Raw genomic sequence first — 12,609 nt, 5'->3', positions numbered from 1 at the left:
CTATGATTAGAATATACAATCTTAACATTTATAAGGAATTATTAGAGATCCTGATGGCCAAGTTTACATGATAGACCAAATCAATAATATGTGAATGTCATACCGTTTTCTTTAAAATTATAGTCATAAGAAAAATAACGATGTTTTTAATAGCCACAGAGGTCAAGAATTAATAAGGGGCAAAGGATAGGGAGGGTTTTGCAGAAAGTAAAATACAATGTAGTAGTATAAGAATGTAAAGTGGAATAATGGAACAGGAAAAGTTAAATTGGGGTGATGACAGAAGAACAGTGGATAGTATGATGTGTGTTGAGGGACAAATGACATTAAAGACAATACAGAGAAGTTGTATGGAACCCTACTACTGTATAAACTTTTGTTTGTGTGTTTATACATACACATGAACACACATATACATATATAAAAGCCGTGTGTGTGCATTTCAAGCTTCCCCATAATACTTGCACAAGAAAGTTTGAGTTCTTCTTGAATACAAGTGAGAAAATAAGTGTTCTTATCTTTTCCTTCATTTTAGAAAAACTGTTTTCATTTTCCTCCTATTTACTTTAAGGTTGTCTGTACATTTGTCATGTATTGCTTTATACTTTGAAGTATTTTCCTTCTATTCTTTGGTTTTTGGGTGTTTATTATAAAAAGACGCTGAACATTGCCTAAAGTCTGATGGTCCTGTGAGATGCTCCTGTGATTTGTGTCTTTGTATCCATTTGCTAACTGTTATTATTATTTGTTCTTCTCTGTTGCACAGTCATTGCACACTTACAAAGACAATCATTTGGTCATGGCCAATAATCTTTTTATTGTGATATTTAATTTTATCCAGAAATACTCCAATTTTCTGGGTATATGCTTTTCTGTTTTTTTTCTGTTTCTATTCCGGATAATGAAGGCTTGATAGAATGACTTTTATAGTGAAGCCAATCTTTGTATTTTATGGAAGAATTAGGGAATCATTAGTGTTAGTTCTACTTAAATATTAGGTAAACTCCAGAAGTGTAAGAGAATTCAGCAGTATACTGACACTGTCTGTGTTCAGAGACTTTTTTTATAAACTGCCACTTTGGACAATCATTAAGAGCAGATCTACTGAGTTGTTTTGTAGAAAACCTTACTGCCTACTCTTTGATTTATTTGTCTTTTGATCTAACCTTAAATTGATGTCTTTAGGGTTTATCCCTTCAGAAACTAGGTGCTCACTAATACCCTGGCCTTCCAATATCTTTCACTTATTTTCTCTTTAAACTATCTACGTTTATTTTATTTTAAAGTGGCTTAATGATAGGGAGGTGCATTTGTGCATTATTCTTTTTTTACTGGTCCATAATCTCACCACCTAATAAGTTATACTACCATGCTGGTCTTTATTTCTGAATTTAGAAACATAGATTTGGGATCTAGATTGGGCTATCTTTTATTGTCTCCTGGAAGAAATACAATCTCTCAAAACTTATGCTCATCATGCTCTATAATATGATTATCCTGCCATGTATTTCCCCTTTATCATCATGTAGAAAGTATATGGCATATATAATAATTGGTGTCAAATATGTGATTAATATAGCATTGGTTGCTTACTGATTTCTCTTAGTGCTATATATTCATTAAAATTGAAACTTCCTTTGTTGAGTATTTGTGATGTGTGTGCATTATAGAATAGATTATAGGTTATTATATATTTGATGTTTCTCATTTATCTAAAATTATTTTTTCAGACCATCACATCTCATGGTCAAGACAATAAATTGGCTACTAAAATGTTCAAAAATATATCAAATAATGAAGTACAAATACAGGTAATTTTCTCACAGAGCAAATATGAAAGAACAGAGACTTAAGTGTCTACCATACTGACTCAGCTATTCTACTGATAAAGACCCTGAATCCTGAGTTGTGCTAGTGTGTTTTAGGAAACCACTAGTGAACCCACAAGAGAGGTGTTTACTAGTTCCAAGCAATATATTTTGAGTCTTTTTAAAAGTCTTTATTTACTTTTACATTCTAGTTTTCATTTCCCTCCCCATCCACCCTTGAACTATTCCACATCCCATACCTATTGCCCCAGCCCCTGTCTCCACAAGGATGCCCCCACCACTCAGCCCATCAGACCTCTAAACTTCCAGGTCTCCAGTCTCACGAGGGTTAGGTGTATCTTCTCTGATTGAACCCAGACCTGGGAGTCCTCTGCTGTATATGTGTTGGGGGCCTCATCTCATCTAATGTATGTTGCCTGGTGATCCAGTGTCTGAGAGATCTCTGAGGTCCAAGTTAATTGAGACTGCTGGTCCTCCTACAGGGTTACCCTCTTACTCGGCTTCCTCCAGCTTTTCCCTAATTCAACAGAGGGGTCCGCAACTTCTGTTCATTGGTTGGGATCTATCTGCATCTGACTCTTTCAGCTGCTTATTGAGTCTTTTGGAGGGCAGTCATGATAGGTCCCTTTTTGTGAGCACCACATAACCTCAGTAATGGTGTTAGGGTGTGGGGCTTCCCCTTGAGCTGTATCCCACTTTGTGCCTGTCACTGGAACTTTTTTTCCTCAGGACCTTCTCCATTTCCATCTCTGCAGTTCTTTCAGACAGGAAGAAATATGGGTCAGAGTTTTGACTGTGAGACAGCAATCCCATTCCTCACTCAATGCCTTTTCTTTCTTCTGGAAGTGGGCTCAACAACTTCCTCTTCCCACTGTAGGGCATCTAGGGTCTACACTGCCCCCCCTCCTTGAGTCCTGAGAGTCTCTCACTTTCTGGGTCTCTGGTACATTCTAAAGGGTCCTTCTGACCTCCTTCTTCCTGAGGTCTCCTGTTTCCATTCTTTCTGATTGCCCTAAGGCTTCAGCCCCCCCCACCCCCATCCAATCCCAGATCATGTTTCCCTCTACCCCAACCCCCACTCCCTTTCCCTTCCCTGTTCCTCCCTTCCTCCTAGCTTGTGGTTGCTTTCTTTCCCCTCTCAAGTGAGACTGATGCATCCTACTTTGGCCCTTCAGCTTGTTGACCTTTTTGACCTTTTGTGGACTGTATCTTGGGTGTTCTGTACGTTTTTGACTAATATACACTTATTAGTGATGAAATACCATGCATATCCTTTTGGGCCTGAGTTCACTCATTCAGGATGATATTTTCAAGTTCCATCCATTTGTCAGCAAAACTAAGAATATCTTAGTTCTTAATAGCTGAGTAATATTCCATTGTATATGTCAACCACATTTTCTGTATCCATTCTTCTGGACATCTGCGTTGTTTTCAACTTCTGCCTTTCACAAATAAGGCAGCTATGGACATCGTGGAACACGTGCAAATGTCGGGATGTCTTTTGGGAATATTCCCAAGAGTGGTATTGCTGTGTCTTTCAATAGGTCTATTTCCAATTTTGTGAGGAACCTCCAATTTGATTTCCAAAGTACCTGTTCCAATTTCTAATCCCACCAGCAGTGGAAGGGTGTTCCTCTTTCTCCACATCCTTGCCAACATGTGTTGTCACCTGAAGTTTTGATTTTAGCCATTCAGACTGGTATAAGGTGGAATCTCACAGTTGTTTTGATTTGCATTTGTCTGATCACTAAGGACTTTGAACATTTCTTTAGGTGCTTCTCCACATTCAAGATTCCTCCATTGTGAATACTCAATTTAGTTCTATACCCGATTTTTTTGGTAGGGTTGTTGTTGGTTTTTTTTTTTTTTTGGTGGTGGTTAGCTTCTCTATTAGTCCACTATCAGATGTGGAGTTAGTGAAGCTTTTTTCAATCTATAGGATGATTATTTATCTTATTGAGAGTGTTCTTTGCCTTATAGAAGCTTTCCAGTTTCATGAGGTCTCATTTATTAATTCTTGAATTTAGGGAATGAGTCACTGGAGTTTGGTTTAGGAAATTTCCCTCTTTTCCAATGAGTTCAAGGTTCTTTTCCACTTTCTCTTCTATTAGGTTAAGTGTATCTGGTTTTATGTTGAGGTCCTCGATCTACTTGCACTTGAGCTTTGTGCATGGTAACAAATATGGCTCTATTTTCATTTTTCTGCATACAGACAGCCGGCTAGACCAGCATCTTTTATCGAAGATGGTTCCTTTTCATTGTTTTTTTTTTTTTGGGCTTCTGTGCTGATGAAGTGTCCTTAAGAGTATATTTTTATTTATGGGTATTCTCAGTTGCATCTCATTGATCAACCTGTCTGTCTCTGTATCAATGCCATGTCACTTTTTATTCACTATTACTCTGTAGTATACTTTGAGGTCAGGGATGGTGATTCCCCAGCTGTTTTTATTTTTATGAATTGTTTTTGCTATTCTGGGTTTTTTGCCTTTCCAGATGCATTTGAGACTTGCCAAATGTCTTTGCTGTTATGCCATAAGTCAATAATGGTGTAATTGGTGTAATTTTTCTGTATTCTAAATACTAAGTCTGAAAAAATGCAAAGGAATATAAATTCAAAAGAATGGAGAAGAAAAACTTTTGGTTTCGTTCATCTCTGTCTTCCCTGGTAGCTTATTTCAACCACTGGAACATGAGAGCAAAGTCCTAAACAATGTCCGTAAGAACTGAAGTTATAAGCCTGGAAAAGACTTGTTTTACTCAGAATCAAGGGTACTTCTAGAATTTGTCTAAGATGATGCTAAGGAAGCAAAAATTCTGAGGAGCATGGTTGAAAACCCTTGAAGGGAATACCAGAATTGTGTCGCATATGAGTTCTAACACACTTCAGATCATTGAAAATTTTTGAAATAGCTATGTATAGTGTAATTGCATACTACCTGTATTTTTCAGTTAGTGCCCTGCAAACATTCTGACAAAGATTGGCTGGTTTTCAAAATAGTGACTTTTTGACTGAATTTATATACTGTATAACTAATTACTTTTGTTTCTAGCAATTATGTGTGTGTGTGTGTGTGTGTGTGTGTGTGTGTGTGTGTGTGTGCGCACGCGCACGCGTATGTTAGGTGTTTATCTTCTGACATTTTATAAAATGTTTTGACTGGAAAATGTCAATGATATGGATATATTTTGAATGAACAGGAATTTGAAGCAATTGACTAAGACTTTAGCAATTCCAAGAAGCTTTTATTTTTAAAGAAGTTAACAGAAATCGAAAGGGAGCTTTGCAGTAATGTTTTATAAAGGGATATCTCAAAGACAGATTATATTGCTTTACTATTAGCAGTTGTTTTGATTGAATATTTGGTACTTGATAACCTCAAGATAAGTATTTACTTTTCGAGAGTCTCGGAGCAGGCAGCGAATCAGGGTATAAAAAGAAAAGCAGCGAACATCTTCATTGCTTGACTGCAAGGATGACAGCCCGGACCAAGCAAGGTGGGTGTCATTATCTCTCTCTCCAATCTGAACATGATCAGCAAAACAATAGTCAGACAAGTATAATTATAGTTTAAATGCTTATTTTTATAAATATTAAACATAGTTTTAAAAAATATTTATAATATCAGCCTTATAAAATAAACATTGATTTTTATAAATATACTTCAGAATACACCTAATGATTACATTTTCTTGCACATGTGAAATCTCTAACAGAATAGTTCTTGCAGGAGTTGATATAAAGCTAGGCAGCAAGTGACTACTTTTTAAATATGGACGTGACAATGGGAAAAGGAAGGTAATGCTTTTATTTTTATTATTGAACAAATTTTGTCTGTCATCAGCATAGACTATGTCTTGAACTTTGTACTTCATAAAAATTGAAAGTAAATCAAAATTTCTTCTTATTTTCAACCAAATCAGTTCAAAAATAGTGAGTATACAAAAAAAATCCTAGAGCAAACAAGGATTGCTATGGGCGAATTAAGAGAAATAGTCATTGGCTGAATGAGCTAAGATCTGCTGAGGTAACTATGTATCTGCTTTTTCAGTTTTTCATTTATTTTGTCATAATATAATTATATCAGTTATCCCTTCCCTTTCCCTCTTTCATCCTGTCCCCAATATACCCACTTCCTATTTTAAATGCATGACTTCTTTTATAGTTAACATTATTCACAATTATTAATATGTATCTACACATGTATTCCTAAGTATAACCTCATCAGTATGTATAACGTTACTTGTATGTTGGTTTTCAGGGCTGGCCATTTGGATTTTGAAACCAATTGATGGTGTTTCCATGGGAAAGCCAATTTCTCCTACTCTCAACATTCTTATGTTGCCTTTAGTCCTTTATATAGAACTTTGTGTAGTTCCTCATGAACCTCCCCACTACCATGTACTTTCCAATTTGGCAAGTCTAATGGATCTGGCTTTGTTCATCTCATATTTTAGGAAGTCATGTTGGTGAAACTCTATGTGTGACCCCTCTGACATTCCTAAGAGGCATGTTCTTAGAAATGACTCCCTCTTTCTTTGATTCTAAAATTGTTCCTCTCTCTCTTCTGCAGTGCTCATTGAGGCTTAGATGTGGGAATAGTTTGTAGGTGTATCCACTTGTACTGCCCTTCACAATGGCACATTGTGACTAGTTGTGGTTTTCTGTCATGGTCTGTATGATCAGCATTTTTAAATCATTGTTTTTTAAATCAAACATTTAAATATATATGTCATTGCACCCCATGTAAGCTTGAAAAGGGCTAAGAACTGTCAGAAGACTGCTTACCATGCTGAGAATTGTTTTAACACCCGTCGTGAGTTCATCAAATTTTGCCTGAATCTCTCTGGCTTTGGAGAAAAGAAAAGAAGGGTCTCCTTGCATTGCAGATATTTCATTCACAAGATGATTTAGAGCATTGGTCCAGGAATTCAATAAACTGCGTACCAATTTCAGTAGTGTTTTCGGCTAAGTAATGATAATTTACAAACATATTAGAATAAATGTATGCAATAGGATTATATACAAGGAGTTTTTGCTCAAGACAATAAAATCTCTGTAGCTACTCGTATTATTTTTATAGATGGTACAAGTGGTATCAATAAAGATGATAACCACTGACATCATGTTATGAAATTTTGCTGAAAATTTAACTCAGAACTGATAGTATATTATTCTATGGAGCTTATAGTGAAGTAATCTCTTTCAATAAATGATATTTCTTGTTAAAACTCTCATTGATCATGCTTCCATTATTTTACTTTATTTATATCACTATTATTTCAGTTACAAAGACCCACAGTGTGCATGTGGCATTAAACAATGTATATAAAATGAATAGTACTATGTGAATGTATAGGGTTATATGATAATTTCCAATTCAATCCTAAAATGAGTTATGGCAAGGAATCATATATGATAGATGATAGCAATTACACATTTAAGCTGACATTATATGTACATTTTTCATCATACGGATAGTATGATTGTATCTTAGGAAAACAGTACAATGTTCATTGGATTGTTTTCTCAGGTGACTTTCATTTGCAAAGTATAAAGGGACAATCAGGAATAAACAATTAGTAAAAGGAACAGGGGTAGGACCATAAACTACCTGAAAGTCATGAATGAATAGGTTAGTATTTACTATGTTGCCAACCTGGGGTACATCAGTAACCATGATAAATACATTTATATGTGCATTGCTTACCTTACATAAATGAATATTCAATTATGAATGTTAATACCAATTGAAACGTTCCTATAAAATATCAGGGATTAACACTAGAAAAAAAAAGCTTTTCATGTACATTATGGGTCATGTAAAACATGACTTGGTAGATTCCACTTGTATTAACCATGCAATATTCCTTATTGCCCATGGTGGTGACTTTGACCACCTTCATTATATGTAGAAATGTTTTATTGCTTCACACATTCTGGTAAAGTATAATGAGTAAACACTTACATCACTTCCTAGAGATTGCTCCTTGTTTACTGGAGTATCAAAAAAAGCAGTGTGACACGTTCCAGGGATCCTGTCATTGTATCTCTTACCCTGGGCATACTGATTATTCTGGAAATGATGAAATACTAAATAAGTTAGAGACTGGAAATTATATGATGTGCCATGACCAGAATTTTGATGCACTTGATAATTTAATTCAACAGAAGGGAACCAACACAGGGTAATGCAAACCTTGTCTACTATCCATAGATGGAGAGATCATGGAACCCATTACTGTCAGTGCTTAATCCAACATATTCTGTAACTATTCCATAAATAATTATCCTTATACTCACAGATAAGGGTAACTCTCAACACTCACCAGAGGAAGCTCTTTTAGAAACATATGGAAATCATTATAGAGATGTAAAAATGGCCAAAATGCAGAGAATGGATGGCTCAGAGCTTCCCAACCCCAACTGTGTATCTTATGCAACTTGTAAACCTAGGACTATAAAAGGGGAAAGCTTTAGGAATCTTGTAAAATGCTGCAGTCTCAGGAAATACGGTGATAGATTCCTTCCCCTAGAAATGACATGTAAACATCATGAACCCATGAATTCTAAACAGTATAATTGAGTGAATAAAACATTACAATGATAATTGCTATTAACCTTACAATGTAGATAGGAGAACTTCCATATAGTCTTATCCTTAGATGAAGAGCTACAGGGATTACATGGCTGCTGAAAAACCTAATCAATTGCTTTCAAGGATAGCTCACATAGATTATATAACCCTATATAGCCAGCCATGGACAAATGCACAGGTAAACACAGATAAAATGAGTGCACACACACACGCACACACACACACACACACACATACACACACACACACACACACACACACATATCAGCAATAAAAGCAAACAATGACCATGAAGACCATGAATTTGGCATGGAAAGAAAATGGAAGAGCTAGTGGAGAGACAAAATGGTGTTACTCTCATAGATGCAGTATTCATATGTTAAAATCCCATATTAATCTTGTTATTGATGAAATTGAAAGTAATACATTAAGGAAACAACTTTTTTCCTACATTTTAAAACCTTTTTCAAAAGATTCATTTATTTATTATATATAAGTGCACAGCAACAGTCTTAAAACACATATCAGATCTCATTACAGATGGTAGTGAGCCATCATGCAGTTGCTGAAATTTGAAATCAGGACATCGGGAAGAGCAGTCAGTGTTCATAACTATTGAGCCATCTCTCCAGCCTTGGTCACAATGAATTTGGAGTCCTATTACAGTAATTTTTTCAAGTCATACAAATGTTAGAATTATATTATTGGAATATACAAAAAGCTATTTTAAAACTAGAAATTTCATTTATCAATGTGTTTATTAATTTATGACAATGGATTTAATTTTTAAATCATTATCTTAACCTGCTATTGGTGAAACTTTTGATAGTTTGAAAGGATATTTAGGGTGGTTTCAAATATTCAAAGCAGCCTATTAAGAAATGGGAATGGGAGAAACAACAGTGTCAAAGGAGTGTATGTTGTGTTACGCAGATTCAAATCCCACTCTCCTATGCCCACTGATATATAATAGAAATAATAACACCATGTTCTTTGCCATAATTTCATAGCTTAAATAAAATAAAGTTCAAAACTTATATGATTTTAGGAAATAATTGACATTTCTTGAGAATGTCCTTTTCTTCTGTTAAAGAGTTCAATGACTGCTGATTTCTCCTCCTAATGATGCTGTATTTTTTTATATTTGGGCTATGATATTTCTCTAATTGGGCTATACTACATTCCAATGAGTACCATGAAGGGCCATTTTAGAAAGAAGTCATGAATCAGAGGGGTACTTACAAATTCAGTGAAGAGTTTTGCAGTTTCAATACTCATGACATGAGACATAAAGGTTGTCAATGTAAGAAGTTTCTCTAAGGAATGCTGAATGGTGGCATCCCTCTCTGCACAGGTGGATATAGATGCTACATTCTCCCAAAAGAGCAAGTAGGGCACCAGGAACAGGAGCGATGATGCCCTTGCTGAAACAGAAGAGAAGCCACTCAGATCTCCTTCTCTGAGGTTATCAACAGTCACTCTGATTTTTGTCACAATGACCTCTTTTACAGAATTTGCTAGTTTGAGACGTGTTGAGAAATGAGCATCATCCACTGTGCATGTTTAGATAAGTAAATGTGTTTGCACAGAATTATATTTTTAAATATGATTAAGATCATGAAATTGTATTGTTATCTCCAGACATGTTTCCCTTTATTACTAACATTTGCAGCTTAATATAAGTTGAGTCACATGATCAAATCAGATTCTTCAGATAACTTAACATCTTGTAGATTTCTCTTGGTTTTCAGGACTAAGTCAAAAATTTGTAGCTTATAACTCTGTCTAATGGTAGCATATTTGTCTTTAATCTGACAAAAGCATTATGTACATGTTTGATTTATTTTCATTATTTGTGAAAGTATATTATTTGTCAGTTTATGAATATTGAGGATGAAGAGAACATTATCATAAACATGATGCCACAGCCTGGAATTATAAAGTCAGCCTCAAAATACTGTGTCTTTTTTTTATTTTGAACATGAATTTCTTTACAAAATGTTTCCTACTTTTTTCTCATTTTGATGCCTTCAATAAGCCTGCAAATTGACTTGGCAACATAGTTATAATGAAAACATAAAGAGAACACATAAACTATACATGCAGCTTGTGTGATTATTCATAGCACAATTATTAGTACTTTTGGAAGGCAAGACACCCACACTGAGAACTTTACCTTTTATCTATCTGATGATCTGTGTAACCAAGAGTTGTAAATCAATGTAAAGACCCAAACATTGTCCATGGTGACCTGTCACTGGCTCCAGTAATTTGAATTTAGCTACTTCCTCTGTTCTATATAGCATATGCCTTTAAAGGATTTTGCAGTGATAAATGCTAGCTGCATCAAGTTTCTTTTTATGTGTACGATACATGAAGTAAAACACAACAGAACTGTAACATATCAATAGTTTATACAGGATGACATAAAATGTATTCATCAAATTAAAAAGCTACTTACCTTTATGGACACAAGTCTGCCATAAAACAGTATGAAAATGTGACTTTCAAGAATATATATTTCAGTGGAACTTTTGTTAGTATTAGTGGTAGTGTCCAACACAAACTTGGAAAATTGTAGGAGGAATGCATGGCAAACACCTACATCCAATTACTTAAAATATCTAAATATGCCAAAAAACTGTAAAATGTAAATAATCACCAATTATATTTGAAAATAAAAATATTCTCAAATAATTCATATTACTAATATATCTTTGAAAAGACTCTTACATTCTTAAATTTACTATATGTGTGATATGCCTAAATATTAAAGTATGTATATGTACACTCCACTCACTAATCATCTGAAGGGTTTTCATAGTCCTAGAGGAAAGTAAGGAGATTCATCATTTTGGTTTTCTTCTTCATAAAATCAAATTTATTGTTGTTACTAATTCATTTTTCTTGAAATATTACTAAGAAAACAGAAGCAAGTTAGCAGTAGTGAGAAGTTTCACACCTTTATTTCACTTGAACGTTCTTGTTAAAGTTCTATATTACCCATTTTTGCAATGCTTGTATACATTTCTCTCCAGAGTGACAGTTTGGTTACATTCATCCATGTACAGGAATTCATAGACAATCCCTCAGAATGGGAAAATGCTCCGTCCTTCCTTCTCTACGCTGTTCCTAATTTGACCAAGGATACACAGATCCCCTTTCATCTCAATGTCTCCGTATCTCCAATTTTCACTTTTTTTAGATAAATCATATGTTTTGGATATAACTTGGTCATGTAGTATTAAGACAAATCTCTGACCCAGCTAAAGTTCCCCTACCCCCACCACTGTTTTTTATGCCACATCAGTTAAGACAATATAAAATATCTCCGGACATAACGACATGCCTCTATGCTAAGATGACTATGACTGACATTTGGAAACCACTATTCCCAGAGTTTAGGTTTTTTTAGAGTAATGTGTAAAAAGTATATCAAAATCTATGTGGCTTTGCTTTTTCCTGCTTAGGTAAGAACAAATTTCTAATTATCCCAGTTAAGGCAACAATAACAGCAAAAAGTAAACTTCCCTGTAACATAATATTTAAACATCTGTAGAGGAACTTAAATGAAGAGTTACTTACAGGAAAATATTTGAGGCAAAGACAGTAGCATCCCTGAGAAGTCACACCCTAGTTTGTCTGCTGAATCAGAAAATCTGCATCCCTGAAGTCCTTCCTTCTCTTAATTTTCTACCTCCTATATAGTAGGGCAGATCCTGCTTGAGGGCAGAAGGAAGTAACACTTTAACTACACTTGATGATCTTATGACCTCCCTATTAGGGTCAAGGAGTGCAGCCTTGTATCTGTGACCACAAACATAAAAATATCTTCAGTGGTTATCTTGTTCCCATGCTGTTACTTGTGTCCAAGATATATTTTACACAGTCTCGGTCACCATTCATTCAGAAATACTGATGGGAATTTTATATTCAAAGGGAAATAGCAATGGCCCAGACTTTCTGTATTTTCTTTAGGTTCTCATATATTCCTGTCACCTTCCTGAGTTATAAGAGCATAGCAGTAGTTGTTTATTCTAATCAGTTCTATCTTTATAAGTCTTTAACAGCATTCATGGAATACTGTAAAGAGTTTTACTTATAGACACGTAGAAGAAGTAACAGGTAAACACATTAAGGCAATTAGAAAATCATCATATTTATTGAGCCGAATAACTGCATAA

General features: G+C 35.0%; 1 protein-coding gene across 1 annotated transcript; it reads right to left on the bottom strand.

Annotated features, from left to right (window-relative positions):
- Positions 1-5,051: 5,051 nt before the first annotated feature.
- On the bottom strand, positions 5,052-12,079 carry Prl2b1 (prolactin family 2, subfamily B, member 1). Its single transcript, NM_138861.2, has 5 exons — positions 12,011-12,079; positions 9,668-9,849; positions 7,796-7,903; positions 6,616-6,795; positions 5,052-5,351 (listed from the first exon to the last, which is right to left on the bottom strand). Exons 1-5 carry the CDS (start codon positions 12,039-12,041, stop codon positions 5,166-5,168), a joined length of 687 nt encoding a protein of 228 aa, NP_620216.2. The 5' UTR covers positions 12,042-12,079; the 3' UTR covers positions 5,052-5,165.
- Positions 12,080-12,609: the final 530 nt, after the last annotated feature.

Source organism: Rattus norvegicus, chromosome 17, assembly GCF_036323735.1.
Source record: "Rattus norvegicus strain BN/NHsdMcwi chromosome 17, GRCr8, whole genome shotgun sequence".
NCBI classification, from domain to species: domain Eukaryota; kingdom Metazoa; phylum Chordata; class Mammalia; order Rodentia; family Muridae; genus Rattus; species Rattus norvegicus.
Note: the sequence above shows the minus strand (reverse complement) of the source record. Positions and strands in the feature narration are given on the sequence as shown.

Bases quoted from the DNA above. Each gene is read 5' to 3' on its own strand.
- Prl2b1 (NM_138861.2), bottom strand. From the start codon at position 12,041: ATGCTACTGTCTTTGCCTCAAATATTTTCCT. The intron at 7,904-9,667 runs GTAAGTACCCCT...CATCATTTCCAG, and splicing joins CAAAACTCTTCACTGAATTT to AATAATCAGTATGCCCAGGG. The intron at 5,352-6,615 runs GTAAGCAGTCTT...GATCATGTTCAG, and splicing joins TTAAAACAATTCTCAGCATG to ATTGGAGAGAGAGATAATGA.